Below are 21,922 nucleotides of genomic sequence, written 5' to 3'. Positions count from 1 at the left end.
ATGTTTTGTTAAACGCTTTGTTTGACATTGAACTAGGTTGTATTTTGTCTATGTTCATGATTTTAAGCAGTATACATGTTTTTCACAAACTGGCGCAAGTCAGGGGATCAAGAATGCTGCACAGCCGAAACGATTTCTGTTTGTCCGGATTTTTCTTGACGGAATAAACTAATGCTAATCTATTTCCGTCCTTGAGTGACCCGTCTTTTACACGTAAACGTGAAGATCTTTGTGCATATACATATATATACTTACATACACAAACATATCTATATATCCTGGGATCTTAGGCTGTGTCCCACCTGATAACAACTTCCACTGTTACGCATTAAGCACATTCACACCTGTACCACAAATAAAACATCATTGCATCGCACCACAGAATTTCAGTAAAATACAGCAAGCCTAACATACATAATTACAATGTGCAACCCTATTAATACTTACTCCACCACTATCACAACTCTTTTCCAAACTGCTGAAACTCTGCTAATCCTCCCGATGGGGACATGGGTTTTGAGGGCTAAGGTTGGATTTGGGAAATTCTTGAATTTTGACAGGAGATAACACTTACTTTCTTTTCTTCAGTAAGTAACCATTCTCTGCCACCATCTGAATAAGTGCTGGGCCTTACAAAGTAATCTCTTACTCAGATCATGAAGGAATTCCTACATTGGTCTCATGGACCTTTGTTGGTTGACATAAAGCATTGAAAGGGAGTAGACACCAATAATACATTTTTGATTTGTGAAGCCAATTTGACCTCACAATAAGGACCAGAAATAGACCGAATACGGTTAAAGGGTATTACTTTGGATTATCAATCCATCCGGTATGTATTCAAACCAATAATACATTCATTAAGTATATAAATACAGCAGGTAAGCTGAAATATCTCAATAGATTTAGCCACATTAGAATGAAATACAGAATTGCTATAGCCACAGCAATAAAGAAACTGATTAGTGCAAACAGGTGTTCCATAAATAAACTTCCCCTCTGTCTTCTAAACATAAGTAATTTATAGAACTGTTGGATAGGGGTGCTATTTAGGGAGTCTAGAAGGTGTTGTCACAATCAAACTTCAGTCAGTAGCAGTCTTGGAAAAAGGAAATAAGTGCATAGCATAAAGCTTCACACTTTCAAGAATAAGGCAAGCAGAGAGGGCTGTACCTCTCTAAGTCTAAAGATATTCTGTTCTCTCTAACTTTAAAAACACCAATTTCAAAATAACAGGAGATTCAGAAACATTTTATCTCCCTTCATACCACCAGGAGCCAACCAAATCATTACTCGAGTGCATCTGCAACATGGCCTCAGTTTCTCAGCACATCATTCTGGATACATTAATGGGTGTGGACAGTGGTGGTCGGTGCAGGTAAGCACGATGGGAAGATGCTTAGGCGTGGCGGGGAGGGAGGGGGAAGTCGACAGATGAGGGAATAGGGAAAATTAAATAAATGAACAAATCCTATTCCATCGTCTGTCGATATCCCCCCGTCCCGACCTGCCACACCAAGCTTACCTGCACCGACCGCCACTGGGTGTGGATATATGTAGCAGGAACTAGGGGGCAGTGGTTGATCGGTAGGTAATGCTTTGGAATGTTTATGAATAATATGAAGGAGGTGTCCAAGTGGTTGTTAGTTGGGAGAGTGTGACAGAAGCACACAATTCTGTACAAAAAAGATAACAGAAGATTTTTAAAAGTCAGTGGTGGAGACGGTGCGAGAAACCAAGGTCCAGCTGTTGCTTTGACACAAAGCTGCATTTATTTCGATGAGATTCATAATTTACAATATTGATTTTCTGTCACATGCTCTACACAACGGATACGTTGCTTTTAATGCTTCATCCGCATTCCATAAACAGCCCTCCCTCACAGGCCTCACACCACCTTTCCCTTTTCTCATGATCACCCCATGGGTCTCAGAGACCATTATTCTTACTCTGGACTATGGAACCCCCGACCATCCAGCTTTGCGATCAGTACTGCCAGTTACTAACTATCTCCTAACCCTGAACATAATTTCTTTCAGAAAAATATGACCTTGTTCTTAGCAACTTGCCGAGAACCATATTTGACCGATCTTACCAAAATGTGCAGTAGTGAACATTAAGATATTAACACTAATCCTATCCCTACAAACATACTAAAGCAGTCACCTTGTGGTCACATTGGGATCGTAGCCACCAGAACCACATTAGGATGATGTGAGCAGCTCAAATGGCTACCATTACTAAATTGAGCAGATTGTGTGGTATGTGCTGAGCTTAATCTCCAAACTTTCAAATGACTTTTATCACCAATCACCAGCAGAAAATGAGTTCATATTGGTGCAATGCATCAACTCCCACAAATGCCCAGTGAGAAATGTAAACGAGCTTCCATCAGCCTCTTTGGTTTGGCCTCTTTAAAACCCATAGAGCCACTTCTAATTTGGCAAGAGTAAGCAAAATCTGAATCAAATCATAAGCACATCAAACCAGTCTGATTGTCTGCACAGTTTACTCCCTGGCATCTTATTTACCCAAGGACCTCACAGGCTTCTTCTCTTGCTCTGTTCCTAATGACCTTTTTCTTGACCCCAGGTGCCAGAGAAAACCTACCAATCCTTCTTAACTGTACTGACCTTACTGTTTTCACTCATATTAACCTTAACAGACACCATGTCCATCTCTTTACTTTGGGACATGGGATGACCAAGTGCTCTGTTTATTTTCTTAATAGAACATCTTACATTACAAACAAAAGTGTTTTTTCTGTAAAACTTATGGACAACCAAACAAAACCTCCCATGTGGTAATTTCTCTCCTTAACCGAGTGCACAATTAGACATAATTGTCTAGTATATCACACAATTTATCCAGGTATATCAGTCCATGTGATTGAACATATTGCCCAATCTGTCTAAAAACATTCAGGGCTAGATGTACGACTCACCAATTTGCGACTCGCAAATTGCGCTGCATTTGTGACTCGCAAATTGGGATGTACAACAGTGTCTCAGACACAGTTTGCGATTCCTAACGTAGTTGCAAATTGCATGCCTCATTATTATTAATGAGGCAGGCGCAATTTGCGACCCCATTAGGAATGGCTAGCATTCACAGGGATGGTGGCCTGTTGGGGTCAGCAGACCAACATATCTGTGACTGCTTCTAAATAAAGCAGTTTTAAAAAAAAAATGCAGCCCGTTTTCCTTAAAGGAAAACGGGATGCATTTAAAAAAACGAAAACATTAAACTTTTCAGTTTCATTTTTTAAGGGCAGGCAGTGGTCCCTTGGATCCATTCACAAAGGGGAAGGCGTCCCCTGGGGACCCCTTCCCGTTTGCGAATGGTTTACCACCTACTTGAAGTAGGTGGTAAATTGCGAGTGTTTTGTGACCGCAATTGTGGTCACAAAACATTCATACATACAAATGCGAGTCGCTATTAGAAAGTGATGCCCTTGGCATGCCCCATCCTAATAGCAAGTCGCAATCCTCAATTTGCGAATCGGTAAAATGTACAGATTCGCAAAATGAGGTTTGTACATGGCCATGCCCTAAATTGCGGTCACAAACGGGCCAATTGCCCGTTTGCGACCTCAATTTAGGGTTGTACATCTGGACTATAGTCTGCTGACCCTGATATTCTAGCTTAGAATCATAGATTGTTTTTTGCACCTAGATTCACATTCAATGTGGAAAAAGAAATGTTAAAATGAATTCCTAATCCTGATTTGCATATTCGAAAATTGTTCTAGTATGGTTGAAATGTGGCCATCACAAATTATGGTTACAGATATGCGTTTTGGCATTCCTTGGTGGATTTACCACATTGAGTGGGTGATCATCCACACACTAAAACCTTCATGAGTATTCACATACCTCTTGCAGGTAGTTTCTCAGCCCAGAAATGCTTGCAAATATATTTTTCTAAATCTTCAAAAGGGCTACATAGAAAAGGCTTTATCAATGGAGAAACATATTTTCCACTTAGCATAAAAGATGCATGGGTAATTGTACATTTGTGTCACCTTTCTGCAGTTCGGAAATTTTACCTAGGCTATGTTTACGAGATGGCTGGAATTCCCAATTCAGCCAAATTTCTCAGTTTTCGGCTGAAAGCAAATTGCTAGTTTGGGGTAGTTCCAGTTACACATCGACCTGCTAAAGGCTGATGGACATGGTCATAAAACGATATCAATACCTAAAATCTAAAGATGATACGTCTTGTCTCTATTTGCTGCTTGATGTGTTCACCGCCAGCGTCCTTACTTCACTTCACACTCTTCTTAGTATCTAGAGTGACCAAACACTTATTAAGGTGTACTATGGAGCCTTTAAGCTCCCTATGTCCCTTTGTCACTGTGATCAGGTGAAGCCCCTTATTCTACGCTAGATCAATCTTACTGAAATGTGTAATCATTAAACCAAAATGAGCCTTCACAACTTTGAACTCAACCAGTTTGTGCACAAGCCAGGGTCGAAAGATTCACTCATGCTCACATAGTTTGCATTGCTACCTTGTCAAATAGTTGCCTAAGCCCAGCATCCATCTTTACAGACAGTAACATTTCTTAATTCCTAATAAAACTACCCTTAAAAAGAAGACGGCGAAGGGGACTGCATTCCCAAGCCTCCATCTTTCCAGGAAATGAAATCACTCGATTTCCAAGCGTCCATCTCTACAGGCAGTGACATGGCATATTTCCAGTCAAAACCATCTTTAAAAAAGGAAGTCAGAGAAGCAGACTTTATTGTCAACCATCCAGCTCTACAGAAAGTGTTTACCTCACAGGCACCAACATTACTTCCTCTGTTCTCCCTACTTCAATCCATTCCTTGGGGCATCCTTCCACCTGGGATTCCTCAGCAAATGGTGGACACCGCCAAATGTTTCTCCCTGTTAGGGCATTGTAGGATCAGGAAGGGCCTCTGACCAGAACACCTGCACCACCACATAATATAGGAGAAAAAAAATCTTCTTGTGCCTCCTCAAGGGCACAACATTGCCAATCCAACTAATCACACCCAGATCTAGACAACACAAACATTCACCTAGGTAATTCAAAACACACAGTGCCATCCTTATAGACAGCCCCCTAATAATCCCATGCCCTCATACTGCTGAACACATATTTAATCTCATGCTCATTAATTTACGCTCTGTGGCGCTCAATGCTGCAGACATTACAGACCTCATGATCTATCACAACCTGCGTGCACTCTTCATCACTGAAACAAGGATCAACCCCACTTCCCTAGCACACAAAACTAGAGGATGCACAGAGTGCTAAAACATTTTAACTATTCACCCACAGTCAAAAGATCTGATTGAATCCATCGTTCTTTTGCTCACCATGCCTCCCCAGTTTGAACTCAGCCATATGCAAATCAGTCTCAACCCTGCTCCTCGTGGGAACATTTCAGCCTGAACTGCCAGGGCAGGTCCTCCCTGGACAGGAAACAAGTGTCCTGGGACAGATTTCAGGGAATAACTCCACATCAGCCAGGCTATCTTGAATACATTGGCACAGTGAGCAAGTGATACACATCTAGGCATTTCCTTTGCCACTTAGGGCGAAAATAGTAAAGACATCAAGATGATGGACAGAGTGCTGAAACTTTTCAACCACTTACCCCCAGTTAAGAGATCTAGGTTGAATCCATCTTTCTTAGGCTAACCTTGCCATCCCAGTTTGAACCCAGCCATATGCAAATCAGCCTCGAACCTGCTCCTCATGGGAACAGTCCAGCCTAAACTACCAGGCGAGGTTCTCCCTGGAACGGAAACAAGCATCTGCAGACCAGTTTTGGGGTATCACCCCTCATCATCCAGACTAGCTTGAATCCAGTGGCACAGTGAGCAAGGTACCACGTAATATTGGCTCTTACCCAATTAGCATAATAAATTTATGTATAAATCTCTGATAAATTTGTACTGTATGTACACAGAGCTTGTAAATTAAATTTCATTAGTGGGCCTGCAGCACAGATTGTGCCAACCACTTAAGTAGCCCTTTAAACATCTGCCTTTGAAGAGCCTTTGTATGCAGTTTTAAACTGACATTTTGACCTGCCAAAATACACCTATTACCAGGCCCAAACTTTCCTTTTTAATATATATATATGACACCCCCTGGGTAGGCCCTGGACCGCCAAGAGGGCAGACTGCAATGTATTTAAAAAGTAGGGCAAGTATTACATGCCTTAGTGGTGAAAAACTCTTAAATTTGTTTTTCACTACTGCAAGGCCTATCTCTCCCATAAAGTAATATTGGAGTTGTGTTCTTAGATTTAATAAGTATTATTTCCAAATGGGAAGAGATAACCAGTTCATGTTTGGTGTCTCTGATATCCTAATTTAAAATACTAAATTATGGTGACATTAGATTTTAAATTGCAGTTCTGAAAAACCTACTTTCAGAAAGTTGGCACTTTCTTGCCTTAGTCATTTGTGCTTGCAGCTTGTCTCTGGTCACATGACTGGGTGTAGTTGGCAGTTGAGCTTTGTGTATTCCACCTAGACAGGGATACACCATGGGAGCTTATTTGTGGCTAGATAAGCCATCACTGGCAGGATGGGAGCGATGAGCTGGGCCCAGCTTCACTTACACCTGAAAGGGCTGTGTCCTGTCTCCACACAAAGGGCTGCATACCTCCTGTAGTTAGTCTGGAGTCAGGGCAGGGAGGGCAGGGCATCTGTGCACTTCAAAGGCATGCCTCTAGAAGTTTCTCCCCACTTCAAATACACAACTGGGTATACATGCTGGACCTTATTCACCACACTTCTGGACTTGTGGATACTCTGCTAGGAAGAAGAATTGCTGTTCTGCTGAAGGCCTGCTGCTCAGTGGGCTGCACTCTGCTCAACTCCTGCTTTGCTGTGCTGACCTGATGCCTGCCTGATGCCTTCTTGCCTGGGTGAGAACTGGACCTGCATCTATTAACCCCAGAACCCAGAGTGGCTCCAAGGGCTAGTTGGCTAGTCTTTTAATTTGAAGTCTCAGGGACATAACAGGCTTCCAACAACCATGCTTCTGCACCTAGACACTGCAATCTGTGAGTCTACCCTGTCAAGTGGTACCACCTCAGTCCTGAACCCTTGGAAGTGGTCTTAAGGTGCTTTGTTAGCTTCCGTGGGTGCAGCAGAACCCACACTTCTCCTTTGCTGTGTGGCCAACCCTGAGCACAACCGATTCATCTTCACTGTTGCGTGGATTGGAAGACTTGCATTGCTGTCACTTCCCACATAGCCTTCGGAACAGTCACTGCGCAACACAGGCCCTTGCACTTCTCATTGATAGAAGCCTTGACGATGTTGCCAGACTATGCATCGCAGCCTCGCATCTCTTCAGAACCGACACATCACCCTGACTGCGCAACACATCCCCGACTCCGGCCTTACTTCACAAGCCCTCGTCACAACAGGACCTCGCACCGCAGCCTAGCACCATTCCTGCACCATTTTTGCTATTAGAAATCAGTTACCCTTCCAATCAAACTTTGTGTCTTTGACCTGGAGCCTGTACCCTGGCTTTTGGTTAGGATTGCACAATATAAATAAAACATAATACATATATACTAATCCCTGAAATGTTTTCTCCAATTTTGGTCAGAGGCTTCTTGTCGGAATGTAAATGAGAAACACACAAGGCTGGTTTATTCTGTGACAAAACAATTATTTGTTCTTTAACACACTTCACATTTCTCTTTAAAACTGTTGATTCCACAGTCCTGCAGTTGAAGGACTAGCTTGATACCTTTATACATGGGTATCCTCTTTCTAGCAAGGTAAGTGCAGTCAGTTCCGCTGATGAGCCTTACGCTTAGTCTCTGAGAGCACTTGGGCCCGTTTTTGACACGGGCAATGGTTTGGAGTGTATCACATCATGGTGACTGGATGTCACTTCTCATTCACTCTGTAACAAAGAAGGGCTCTTTGAGCTCTTATACTGCTAGGATTAAGATCCCTAGCTCCTCCTTATCTCCCCACCTGACTCCAAATTTGACTGCAGTAGAGAAAGGCACTGTGAGTTCCCATCCTGCCAGCTGTCCTGTCGCCACATTGACAGAAACCCTTTCTTGATCTTGGATAACCTCCTGCTCTAGCGATTCCTCCCATCTCTTTCATGTCTCTGATTGGTTCAGTGCTGAGTGCTTCCTCCTTCGGCCCTGTACTCTTTCCTCCCGTGTGCTGAAAAGGCCTGGTGATGAGGTGTGACTACCCATCCTGATTATACGATACCTTGCTTGCCTTTATCCCCAGGAGTTAAGAGGATATCGTGGTGTTTCATGGCAGGCCCCTTGGTGTTCCTTGCCCTTCTGCCAGCAAACTGAGGTGTTTTACAGTGGGAAAAGACCTTGGATGCTTGCACCCAAGCCCCTGGTCTTCTCTGCCACTGTAACCATAAGAACCGGCAGTAGCACAGCAACACAGCATGTGGTCTCTGGTGACATGAATTACAAAATTCCTTTGAACAAAAACCCAATCAAACCAACAAAATATCACACAACCTATATTAAAGTACTAACATTATTTTAAAATGATACAAAATTATATTTTACAATTATAATGAATTATAAAATACAATGTATAATTTGTCATTTTGAAATAAGCTTAATTAATACATTAATTAAACTGTTTTTAAACATTTTACTACAGAGCCAATCACGGATTAAACCCCACACCCTTAGAATTTCATAGGTCAACAAACTATATATCATTTAAACAAGTACATTTAAACAATTGAAAAAAGATATTACTCACTTACCATATTAAAGTTATCAACAAATTAGGCAATTAACAGTGATTACTATATAAATATTAAAAGGAAATCTCTAGCCACTCAATCCCCCAATAAACCCAACAAACCAAAATAGCAATGCAATACATAATTAAATAAAAAATAACTTAAAATAATAAGTAACTGTAATAAGACAAAGCATAATTAACAAATAAAGTCACATAAATAAATATATAATTAAAAATGAATACCAACCAAATGCCTCAATAAATCTAGCAGTCTGAAAAAAAAAATACAATACTATGTTTAACACCTTAATTAAAAACAATATTAAAGTTAAGGATATGTTAAACTTTAACATAAAAGTAAAACAGAACATTATATTTACATTTGATATTTTGATCCACAATAATTTTGTACTCCCATGATACTCTGGTCAGCCAATATTTGTTAGCATATATTTGCGTTGAATACTCTCCACTGTGCCATGCTACTCCTAAGTACTAATTGTCTCTCTCTTTTGTTCGATTTGCCTTCTCTCAAGTTATTTCTGCCGTTCATACTTGGCTTTACCACAATAATATAATACTTGAGAGGAAAATGCAAAATATGATTCTCAAATGAGGGCAGTGTTGTTGGTAAGGCTGCTTTAGGCACAGCAGGAGTCATGAACTGGAGCCAGAAATCAATTTCATATTAAATCCATGGTATAGACTAACCCACACCCAAGTAGGATTTCAATTTCCCACACTCTTTTAGCTATACCATTTTGAAAACTATTGGGTACATCATGACAGATGTCTAATTAGCTCAACATCATAACACTTCTTTATGGAAAATTGCGATTCTCATATTAACATGACTAGAGAATCTAGATTTCATTAAAGACACGGAGGCTATCATTATGCATTAATCCTTTAATGCAGTCACAAGCAGCCGCACTACATCATAAAGACAAAACAGTTCTAGAATGCAGTGAGTAGAAGTAATAAAAGGCATGAGAGACAAGCAGACTGCCTCTTTTAAATGAAGTGAAAAAACAGGAGTCCAAAGAATAAATCCAGCTTGAACTTGAGACTGAAGATGGAGAGAAGTCTGAAGCTGGATAAGGAATGTAGCAGGACATCAGGTGGAGCTGTCTGAAAAGAAATATGAGAATGTAATAATACGTAAAGAGGTAGCTGTAAAAAAATACATGCATATGTATATAGAAAAAAGGCAAATACTAATAAGACAGTTCAAAACCTACTCCGTCCAAGGGAGGGACGGGTGAGATAATGATAGCCTCCGTGTCTTTAATGAAATCTAGATTCTCTAGTCATGTTAATATGAGATTCGCAATTTCATTACAAGACCGGAGGCTACATTATGCATGTTGGTAGCCCTGAAGGACAACATCAGACATATGCTCGATAGGTTTACAGTAGTGGTTAGCAAAGGTAGAAGCATTTGACCAATCAGCCGCTTTAAGGATATCATTCAACTTACCGCCAGACCAGAATGATTTACTTGCCATAGCACCTCTGAGAGAGTGAGCTTGGAATTTAGCAAGGTCAATACCAGCCAGCTTCATAACTGACTTGACCCGTCTAGCAATAGACGAGGAAGTAACTGGTTTAAAAGGCTTAACAAAAGAGATAAGGAGTTGATTAGCATCTAAAGGGCGAAGGTCTTTAAATCTCAAATCAGACTCTTTCATACAGTCAACAACACACAGCCTTTTGCAGAGATCGAAACGAGGGTAGAAAATGGAGTCTGACATGGTTTTAGTCCTTCTAAATATATCAAATTTAACTCCAAATATATCATATTGTCTATAGGAAATATCTAGGCATTTGACATCTGAAACTCTATGACAAGAAATCAAACATAAAAGAGTAGCAAGTTTGAGCGAGAGGCATTTCCTGTTAAGATAAGCATTGTCAGGCCAAGCATTGAAAAGGTCAAAGAGAGCTTTAACATCCCAAATGGTCTGGTATTTAGGTGTAGGTGGTCTCTTTAGTCTAATGCTTTTCATAACTCTACAAATAATAAAATTTTTACCTACCGTCTTATTGTTGACAAGGGAATGTCCAGCAGAGATTGCTGATCTGTAGCAATTGATAGATCTATAAGATAACCCTCTGTCGAATTGTTCGACAAGAAAATTAACTATATTGACGATAGGAGCTTCCATGGGATCCAGGTTCCTCTCCAAGCACCAACAAACGCATTTTTTCCAGATGTTATTGTATCTATAGTGCGTTCCGGGTGCCCATGATTCACAGAGGAGAGTGAGAGCTGATGACGAAAGGCCAGACAATTCGTTGGATTGCCTGACACTTTCCAAGCAAGAAGGTTCAATATCACTGAGGTGACTAGGTGGTGATCTTCTCCGTCTGCGTTGGAAACCAGTCCCTTGCTCGCTGGAATGAGAAAGGGGATGTCGCAGGACAGTTCCAGAGCCGTCGGGAACCATGCCTGAGACGGCCAAAAGGGGGTTATGAGCACCAAAGAGCATTGGTCTTTTCTGACCTTCTGTAGGACCCTTTGGATCATAGCAAAGGGAGGGAAGGCATAGCCCTGAAGATTCGTCCAGCATTGGAGGAAAGTGTTCACAGCCAGAGCGCCGGGGTCTGGCATCCAGCTGAAATATTGGGGAAGTTGGAATGTTAATCTGCTGGCAAACAAGTCCACATCCAGTGGACCCCAAAAATGAAATAGAAGATTGAAAACGTTCAAATTGAGTTCCAATCGGTGAGGTCTGAAAGGAATCTTGAGTTCCAATCTGCAGAAAGGTTTGACTTCCCGGGAAGGTACTCTGCCTTCAGAGAGATCTTGTGTTCTAAGCAAAACATCCATAGTTTCTTGGCTAAACGGGAAAGGTCTGCAGATTTGGTACCGCCAAGGCGGTTGATATAAGAGACTGCGGAGATGTTGTCCATCTTCAGAAGAACAGATCTCCCCTGGAGTGAGTGCTTAAAGCTCATAAGTGCGTACAGACCTGCTGTCAGTTCTAAGAAATGTATATGATTGGAAGACTCCGCGAGAGACCATGCTCCACCAGTGTTCTGGTCGAGAAGGCGAGCACCCCAACCGTGGAGGCTGGCATCTGATTCCAGAATAAATTCCGGGGCAGATCCGAAGATAGCTTTCCCGTTCCATGCATCCAAGTTCTCCAACCACCATGAAAGTTCTGACCTGGCTTCCTGGTCTAAGGTCACCAAATCTCCATACCAGAGGCCAGACCTGAGAGCCTTCCCTTTTATTCTTTGAAGTGCACGGTAATTCAGAGGACCGGGGAAGATAGCTTGGATGGAGGAGGAAAGTAGGCCTAGTAATCTGGCTAATTCTAGAAGGGTTAGGGGTTCTTTCCTTAAAACATACCTGATCTCTTTTCGAATTTTCGCAATTTTGTTGGAAGGAAGAAGGAGAAGGCAGTTCGAGGTATCTACAGTAAAGCCCAGAAACTCTAGAGATTTGGAGGGGGTTAGGATTGATTTTTCCCTGTTTATAATGAAGCCAAGACTCTCGATAAGCTCCATCATAGAATTGCGGTCTTCCAAAATTTGAGAGTAGAGTTGAGACTTGATAAGAATGTCGTCTAGATAAATAATGAGACGAATGCCCCTCTCTCTTAGAAGAGAGACGATAGTTTTCATGATCTTGGTAAAGCACCAAGGGGCAGAGGATAGACCGAAGGGGAGAGGTTTGAATTGGAAAAGACAATTCTTCCAAGTAAACTGGAGAAAGGGTTGGTGTTCTTGTGCCATAGGGATGGTAAAGTAAGCTTCTTTTAAATCTAGTTTCACCAGCCAATCTCCTTTCAAAACAAGGTCCCTGAGAAGGTGAATCCCTTCCATTTTGAAGTGTCTGTAAACTAGGTATTTGTTTACCTCCCGAAGGGTTATAACTGGTCTCCACCCTTTTTCCTTTTTCTGAACTAGGAAAGGGTGCTGACAAAGGTTTTTACTGACCATGGGACTTGAACGATAGCTCCTTTTTGAAGCATTGAAGAGATTTCCTCTTCGACAATTTTCTGATGTTCTTCCGAAAGGGTTATTGGTTCTGGAGTTCGTGATTGAAAAGGAATGTCTAAAAACTCTATTTTGAAACCCTGGACGGTTTCTAGAACCCATGGGTCTTGAGTTAGAGATTCCCAGACATGGTAAAAGTGTTTTAGTCTGCCCCCAACTTGGGAAGTAGAGAAAAAGAGGAAGACTTACTTTGAGGGTTGGAGGAGTTGGGATTTCCTCTGGATCTGAAGCCTCTGTTTCGTGGACCTCTGCCTCGTTGAGGATAATATTGTTGGTTGGATGGGAAGAATCCTCTACCGCTACCTCGGAAGGTTGAAAATGGCCGTTGGTTGCCACGGCCGGAAGAACGGCCTCTTCTTCCAGCCTGTCCAAAAAGGTTGGAGTTGAAAACTCTTTTCATGTTAGATTGAGCCCTATCCAGGGCAGTAAATGTTGCGACATATTTCCCGATACATTTAATCATGTCTGCACCGAAGAGGAGGCCTTTAGGGTTATCGGAGGGTTCTTTCTCTGCCAAATCACCCAATTTAGGGTTGATCTTGGTGAGAATAGTTCTCCTTCTCTCGATGTTGAGGCTCGAATTGGCATTACCGAGCAGAACAATTGCCCTTTGGCTCCATCCTCGAATCAGGTTAACATCAAGGGGGGTGTTGGAAATGTGGGATTCTTCAGCTAAGTCTAGATTCCTTGTAAGTGGACCAAGGATGTCGAGCAGGCGGTCTTGACAACCTTTGAGAGCTCTTTCTAGCCCTTTTCTAGGGTCTTTACCCAATTTGAATAGGAATTTGATAAGGTCAGGGTCAAGGTTGGGGGCTTGCGAAACCTTATCTGGAATAGAGGGTCTTGGACACTCTGATCTCAGGGTGTTTCTGGTCTCTCTCTCGAGATAGTTTCTTATCCACCTAGTAAAAAATTTAGAGACATGATCTTGAGGAAACCATTTTGAGCTATTTGGGTGTGAAAGATTAAGGGGAGAGAACATTTCCTCACCTAGTGGGTTGAGGATAGTATTTTTAGAGGAAGACGGGGACTGGGGGTCAACAGGATTATTGAAGTCGAGGTCTTGGTCATCAAGGTCCAGTACGAATTCATCGTAAGGGTTAGTAAAATTTTCTTCCTCCGTTTCGGAGAAGGAGACTGCATGAGTTGAATTTGACCCATCATATTTGTGCCGCTGGAGACACCCATCAAATTTGTGCCACGAGGGACACCATTGTCATTTGAGGCCTCCCATCATAAGTGAGGTGCTAGGACCTCCCATAACAAATGAGGTGCTACGACCTCCCAGGTTGCAGTCGTGAGGGTAATCGCAGTTTTTAGATTTTTTGCTTTTTTTACGCTGGTCACTGAGTTCATCAGGGAGATCGCCATGGGGAATGGAAAGGGATCTCTTAGAGGACATTACTTCTTTAAAGTTGGAGAGCATGCAAGATCTCATTTCTTTTTTTAGGAAAAGTTTGAAAGAATTATCATCATGGATGGGAGAGCTGGCAGTAGCTTCGCCAGAATCTGCATCTGACATAATGAAGAAGGGATCAGAAATGATTAAGGTAAGTAGTAAAGTTCTCCCACTTTTTTTTTATCAGGTCAAGAAATTAAGTTCTCCCCCTTTTTTTATGGTTTAAGAATTAGATAAGGTGGCAATAAATCAAATTTTAGCTGAAATGAGCTAAGCAAGTCAATCTAGGGAGTATCCCCTTCGTTTTATCTCTCTCTGTTCTATTTTTATGTTTTTGTGATAGTGCTAAGACTTCTCCGGCAGCAGCTGGAGAGCGAAGTAACTGAAACCTTCACTCGAGCTCAGCTGCTGCCGTGGAGAAGATTAGAGGAATGACCCTAGGCAAAGGGCTCACGCTATGGCACTGTTGCTAAGGTGCTTACATCTGCGTCTTCCATTAAGTAAGACGCGTTCGCGAGAACGCTGCGAGCGCGTCGGGGAGATCGATAAAATCACCAAGAAGCAAACGAAATTAAGGGGAAATGTCCAGTAGGAGTTTGGCAGTGATGCAGCGTGAGAAGAGCCCGCATATTAAAGAAAATGAGGTACGGGCGAAGGAAGTGAGGGAAGCGAGCTCACAATGTATTGTGAGAGGAAGCAATTAAGGTAGTACCACGGGGGTAGGGGGGATCGGGGAGGAAAGGCGACAACCTGAATAGGAGGTCGTGGGAGGGGGTGAGGGGGGAGGACCCGGCTTCACCCGGAGAGGCAAGGAAAACAGGAGAGCAAAGAGCACCTGAAATAGGGTTACAGTTTGATAAGCCAAAGTCAATCATAAAATCGAAAAAGTACTATAAATAGTAACGATAAGCAAGAGGAGAGTACTTATCTGCTTGTGAGCCGCATTTAAAAGAGGCAGTCTGCTTGTCTCTCATGCCTTTTATTACTTCTACTCACTGCATTCTAGAACTGTTTTGTCTTTATGATGTAGTGCGGCTGCTTGTGACTGCATTAAAGGATTAATGCATAATGTAGCCTCCGGTCTTGTAATGAAATCTTTGAGGTATTCAATGGAAGTTATAGTAAATTGTGATGTTCAGTTACCTCTATGGCACCACTCATCTAGGAACTTCTCTATTTAAAATCTAAGTAGTTTGTGTGAACTCCCCTTCATATGTCTTCTCACACATTATAACGTTCAAGTGTCACTCCACCTGTTTTCTTTTTACCATTACCAAATTCATTTGTGTAGCACCCATTCTGATCTTGCTGGAGTGTGTTTACTAAATAAACATTAATACAATCAACATATAGAAATAGCATATAGGCCTCAATCACAAAAAGTCAAATTTTAAAGGCAAGTGAGAGCACTAGGCTTTCATAACTGTTTACATTAAGTTAGAAAGACTTCTGAATGTATTTTGTCCTTATTTTCTCTGACTGAAGATCAGTAATATCAGCAATGTGAGAAGTTTAAATGATCCAACAATGCTGAACTGAACATGAACTAATAAAAGATGTTAGATTTCAACCTTCCCATAGATATATCCTCATAGAATACAACAATGTAGTAAATTGTGTAATTTAATTTCCAGAAAATGTTTCCTTATGAGTAAAATCTGCAAGTTATAATCTGCGAGAATTGCATGATGTTATATGTATGATGCAGGTACCGAACTAGGGTAGTTAAAATTAACAGTGAGAACCTAACCTCGACTTGTACAATGTTTATGAAATGTTTCATTTTAACATTTAGGGCTTAATTACAAGTCTGGCGGTCCACAGGCCACCAGACTCGATGTGGAGCTGCGAAGGTGGTCTCCCGACCGCCCTAATAGGATTAGGGCAGTCAGAAAACCATTGCCCCACTACAGCCACCAGGGAACCGCCGTTCCCAGGTGGTGTTGTGGTGGTCAGGGGGCATCAATATGCTTGGAGGGACTGCAGTGGTCCTGCCAAGCATATTGGGAATTTCCTCTCCACCATGGTTTTCATGGTGGTTCTTCCTGCATGAAAACCCTGGCGGAGAGGAAACAAAGGAGGCCCTACAGAGCCCCCTTGTGCCTCTGTGCTCCGGGATGCATGCAAGGGAGCACAACATGTGCCCCCGTGTGTATGTACACCAGTTACTGCACGGCAGGGACTTATCAATCTATGCCATGCAGAAACCGTTTTTGGCATTGCCATTGCAATGCCCATTTTAAGGGCATCACCGTGGGAACATCACAAACAAAGCCTGCCAGACAGAAGGAAACTCCTAATCTGGTGGGCAGCCTGACCACGGCTTTGGCAGTGCAGCAGCAGGGCAGAATTAGCATTGCGCCACCAAAGTGGTAATCAGGCCTTCAATATCTGTAAGCCTTTTGTCCTGAACCACTTAGATGACAACATGTTCCTATTCCCATGAAGATGCAGCGTGATGATTTGCTGAAGGAGGCAGAAGAATGTAATATTTTACCTCAGTGGCATTTTTCTAAATGTTATCTTAGCGAATGTTTCTAGAGTAGTAGGAGACTGGAGATTTCTTCAAACCCTGTCCAGACTCTCTGCAGAGCCCTTTGCTTAGATTTGTTCTGAGAGACCTATTCATTTCATTTGCCTTAATCTATGCTGCTCTGAAACTCTGCAGTGATGCTTTAACTACTCATTATGGGAAGTGCTGATCGATTTAGAATTGCTTAAAGCTTCATGCTTTCACCTCTTGATTTGGTACTCATTATGGGTTCTAATAAATACCTCTCTATCATTTTATAGACCTAGACTATGGGTTTACTTTTATGGAATGTACTTTATGCAAATGTTCTGCATTTTATTACTGAGGAATTGATTGCCAGTTTTGAGAACTTACAAATAAAGATATACTTTCTAAAGATTTAATTAAACTTTGAAAACTCACAACAAATCTCATCAATGACTCCTAAGTGATGATGGTTGAGCTGTGATGTATACATTGATTTGATTTGCAGCTTCTGATTAATTATTTTCTTATGTCGACGGTCTTTCGACCCTGGGCCCAGTAAATGAGTGGAAACTTACCTCTGGATGAGTAATAAAACTTATATCATAAACCAAATATTTATTTAAAGTCTCTACTCCACCAATTTTACCACCAAAGGTTAGTCTGTATCTGCCTTCAACATGCCACTGACATCCAGTTGTGCTGATCTCAACTGTGTTTTGTGCACTTGCTTTTCACCTTTCTATACGATTTCTAGGTCTGATCCAAGATGACACTATCTTTTCCATCCCAGTTTATCAGTTCCTTAAAACACTTGCTCATGACTTATCATACACATTTGTGTATCTGTTGTTCCCTACATCAGCCACCGCATGCAACCACGGTTTTGAATTTTATTTTATGTTTTCCCATTTTACTTAAGCTTATAGCAGCCCGACAGAAACAGAAAATCAAACCACATTACCCAGAATACCCTGTGAACAATCTATAAAACATGTGATACATGTTGCCAAAATATGCACTGTCCAGCTAGTTTTAACAAGCTTACTCCTGCCCTGTTCTTTGCTTCCAGAGTTCATAGACATTTACTTGTCTTGCACCCATATCCTTATTTAATTGTGTACATGCTCCTTTTTTATTTCTGACGCAGCTCTCTCTGTTAGTGCCTCCAATGCAGCCTGCTACTCACAGTTTTTTCTGCCCCCTCTTGTCCTGGCACATGAGGCTATATGTCCCTTTGACATGCAGAGTTTGTACTTAATATATACTTATGCAATCCCAAAAACTAGAAAAAGAGCACTATCAAAATGCACACTGGGGCATTGAGTTAGTATGTATATTAAAAAAAAGAAAAAGTCACATATACGAAAAATATAAACAAAAAAAGTCCACCTTGTTGGGTGAGCTAAATCTTCACTTAGTCTTCAAATTCACCACAGTTGTGGAGGGAAGTCTTCAACAAAGTCTGTTCTTCACATGCAAAACATCTATCCCAGCCTACTCATTTCATCCTTCAAAGAGGACATCATCAAACCTGTGAAACAAATATATACAAAGGCAAATAAAAAAAACCATAAAATACAAAACAATGCTTTAGACTCCCTCTCCCCCACATAATAAATTAAGATTATCAACTTGTCCTAAACCAAAAATCACCAACCGTGTCAGATAGATTTCCAAAACCAAAAATTACACCATGTTAACTTGAGACCAAGCCCCCATCATCTGATGCAGCAAACACGTAAACAAATAGATTTATAATCCCACATAAATCATTCCCTATTACATGTCACTGTTACAATTTTTAACACCTTTATCTATCATCGGCTATGAATGCAGTAATTACAACAATTTAAAGTTTCTTCCTTCTATTGTCATCATCTATGGATTGTTGCCTGTATAGACATGGGGGAGAGCGGGGGGTGGATGTGTACCCTTAATTAACCAGCATCCTAATTACCTATAATTCAAATCATAGATATCTTTTGAACAATGCTTATTCAATCTCTAATATCTCTGAACACTCTCCCAAAGAATTAAAATCACTCAAAAAGCAAAATATCCTCTTAGTTGCTAGATACCCTCCAAATCTCTAATCATATTTCAGCCTTTACTTACTCGAACCCCCTGCATCCCATATCCCCATCTGTCTGCTGCATATCTTGTACATGTGTAATGTACAGAGAGCAGACCCACTCTTCCAACATTGCATATTTCAATTGACCAGCAAGGCCTTATATGACCAGCTTCCGTCCCCTGCTACTACTCACTTCCACCTTTTCTCCACTCTTTCTTGACCCTCTTTCATACAATCTTTACTTGCCTCTGCTATTCGGATTATGTTAGCCTTGGTAGTAATTTCTGACATGTCCCTGATGCTTCACAGGCTAATGCAAATAATGATTCTTTAAGATAATGTAGTCACTGCATTTTGAGAGTGTTCCACTGCATGCACCTCCAAGAGCACCATCGCAATAAATAGGGTCGCTCCATCGAGTTCCAAGTTTACCCAATAAAATATCATCAACAGGAAACACTCCCAGTTCTGCCTATAATATTCTGACAGTCTTTCAGTAGGCACTCTTGATAAAGTATTGTTCGAATTACTTAATCCAGAAATCCCAAGCTAAGTCTACCACCCTCTATCCCCTACCACATAACTCTATAATATTTTAGACTTGTCTCATGCTAACTTCATGAACATGATGCAGCAAACTATACACCAAGATTACCATTGGTCCTAACTTGTTCTATATGTAAACACATAATTGGCGAATAAGTTTTTTCCCAAAGCCCTTCTTCTTTTTTAGATCTGTAATTTCAGCTGTTTGTCTCCAGAAAAAGTTTATCAAGGCTCTCGGAAACTGAGAAAGCAATTTGGAGTGTTTGCAATTAATGGTGCAAAGAGCAATATTCATTAACATTAATATTAAGCAAGAAGGGTAGCCAAGACACTTGCCTGGAATATCCCTCTTCTCATAGGAAAAGTCAATGATCAGGAGCAGATTGCCCATATCAGCATTGGGGCTCTGCTCTCCATCATCCTACCCTTTAATTATTATAGTAATACTAGATGATATACCATTAGCCCAATAGTATAATAAAGAAAATCTCTACTGAAGGTGAGGATCAACTAGCAGTCTGAGGCAGGCAGCAACATTTGTGTGACGAGTAGTGCAGGTTCATGAAGTCACCTGCACCAGCCATCTGTCTAATTGTTTACGGCTGGCAAAATCCTAACACTGGCCTCAGGGGCCTGCCATCCTCGCTACCTCCAAAGTTCTGACAAGCTACTGAGTCACTTGCAAACATAGCCTTAGGCACTTTAGGTTTAAGCCCTGCAGTACCCAGGGCTCCTTTTAAGGGTTGCCCTCAGGTGGACAAATTGACTGTACACCACCTGTTTTTGTGGTGTACAGTCACTGCTCCTCTGGTCTGCTTGACAGCTCATTTCCCCCTCTGCCCATGTCTGTAATGCTGCATGGGCGCAGAGGTAAAGAGTTTTCCTTGGGATCGTGCCAGCGCACATTTAGTGCTGGTGTGGTCTGAATTACAGAAGTGGCAGGGGAACCTTCTGCGGTCCCATCTGCAGTAACAAAGTGACCACGGAGTGCAAAAAGAGGCTGCACACATCTGTTGTGCCCCCAGAGCATGTTTCATAATATGGCCTCTGATATATACAACATAAAATCTAAAGTTGAATTGAACATGTGGAATGAGTTAAAAAGGGGAATTACACTTGAAGAAGCATATCTGCCTACACATGTCAATTGGTGGGATTAGGTGTATATTTACTATAAATTAAAATAATTTACTTAGAGCTGTATCACCCAGAAATGTTCAGTAATAGGGTTACCAAAAATTCTTTCAGCTCTGCACCATTATGAAACCATCTACTACTAGGAGATCCTCTGGTAATACCAGTAGATGACCAAGTAATGAAGTGCATTTGCCAGCATTGCTTGAAGATATATACAGAAGCTTTTTGCTATTGAAGAATGGTGGCTATTCACCTATTCACCTAGTTACCACTCCAAAATCTAAATATGATGGAAAGGACTTCCATTAGTAACTTTTTCAACGTAGCCAATTTCACCCTATTTGCCATAATTGGCCCTTGATCACTCAGTTCTTTTCATCCTTTTTGTCCTTCTAAACAACATTTACTCAAAACTTGAATCTGTTGCTTTTCTTATTTTTATTGGTTAAAAAAAGCTTGCCCAACCAATAAAATTTAAAATCTACTTATTCATTCAATAATGTAATCCTTTCTGCAGCCTGACATCACCTTGCATAAACATCAATGTTTGATAGGAGGAAAAAGATGGGGGATCCAATCCTAGGGAAAAGTTCATACAGCAAGCTATAGGCATTCTTCAACAGATGGGTCGAAGCCTTTGGTGAGTTCAGGAAGTTGACTTCGAGTATGAGATTTGTGGGAATGGAGTTCCAAAGCCTACCCCTTTCCAGAGGGGGAGATCGCCAAACGAATCATTTGTGTTTAGCCGCCTGGATGTACTAGACTCATGAAGCGCAACCATGGGTGTTGGCTGGTAGAGTGGACCAATTTCAAGAGGTATCTATGCATTTCCATACAGAACTTTGAAGGGGAGGGTCTTGAAGTGTTAGCATGCCCTGAACCACTGCTAGGCAGTCAGGGCAAGATAGAAGCCCACAGGCCAGAGCTTGTTTGGGGAACTAGTTTTTGGACCTTTTGGAATTTTTCAAATCTCTGCGTTTCATGATAGCACTGGATCTGGTGGTGTGTGTACTCCTTTTACTTACTCTTTTAATAGGTTTGATTGTGTGCTGTGCAGTAGATACCACATTCTTGTTTTTCTCATACTGAATTGGTTTTGTTAAAGTGTTCCATAAATGACATTCATCTGAAAGCTCTCTCACACATGGTAATTAACTACGTTAAGGTAAGCTGACAGCTTACCTTAAATTATAGTGTACCGCAATGTTCTAAAAGAACTACAAATGGAGGAATAAAAATAACTCTACCTGCTGTATTCTTCTTTTTCCATTGCCAGGTTCTTTGCAGTGACAGTCCGCTGGAATCTACAGACTACTGGCTACAAAATCAGAGGGCATTATGTCGCATCGACTTTGTGGAGGACAAATCAGACAGCAACTGCGCCTCGGTATGTGCACAAGTTAATTTATCCTTGCCCTTAAGAAGACTGCAGTGCTAGCATCTTCAAATAAAGGAGTTTATCAGAAGTAATTCTCGAGAATCTTTTTGTGTTTCACAGGTGGAATAAAAATGT

General features: G+C 41.4%; 1 protein-coding gene across 4 annotated transcripts in view; it reads left to right on the top strand.

Annotated features, from left to right (window-relative positions):
- The window catches only part of SPHKAP (SPHK1 interactor, AKAP domain containing), a 1,519,974-nt gene that overhangs the window by 552,697 nt on the left and 945,355 nt on the right, over positions 1–21,922 (top strand). For all 4 annotated transcript variants that reach the window (XM_085634508.1, XM_085634507.1, XM_085634509.1 and 1 more), the window contains exon 3: positions 21,686–21,796. In XM_085634508.1, coding sequence (XP_085490634.1) covers positions 21,686–21,796 — 111 coding nt within the window. The remainder of the gene's footprint in view (positions 1–21,685; positions 21,797–21,922) is intronic.

Source organism: Triturus cristatus, chromosome 11, assembly GCF_964204655.1.
Source record: "Triturus cristatus chromosome 11, aTriCri1.1, whole genome shotgun sequence".
Classification (NCBI taxonomy): Eukaryota; Metazoa; Chordata; class Amphibia; order Caudata; family Salamandridae; genus Triturus; species Triturus cristatus.
This window is presented reverse-complemented; position numbering and strand designations above follow the sequence as displayed.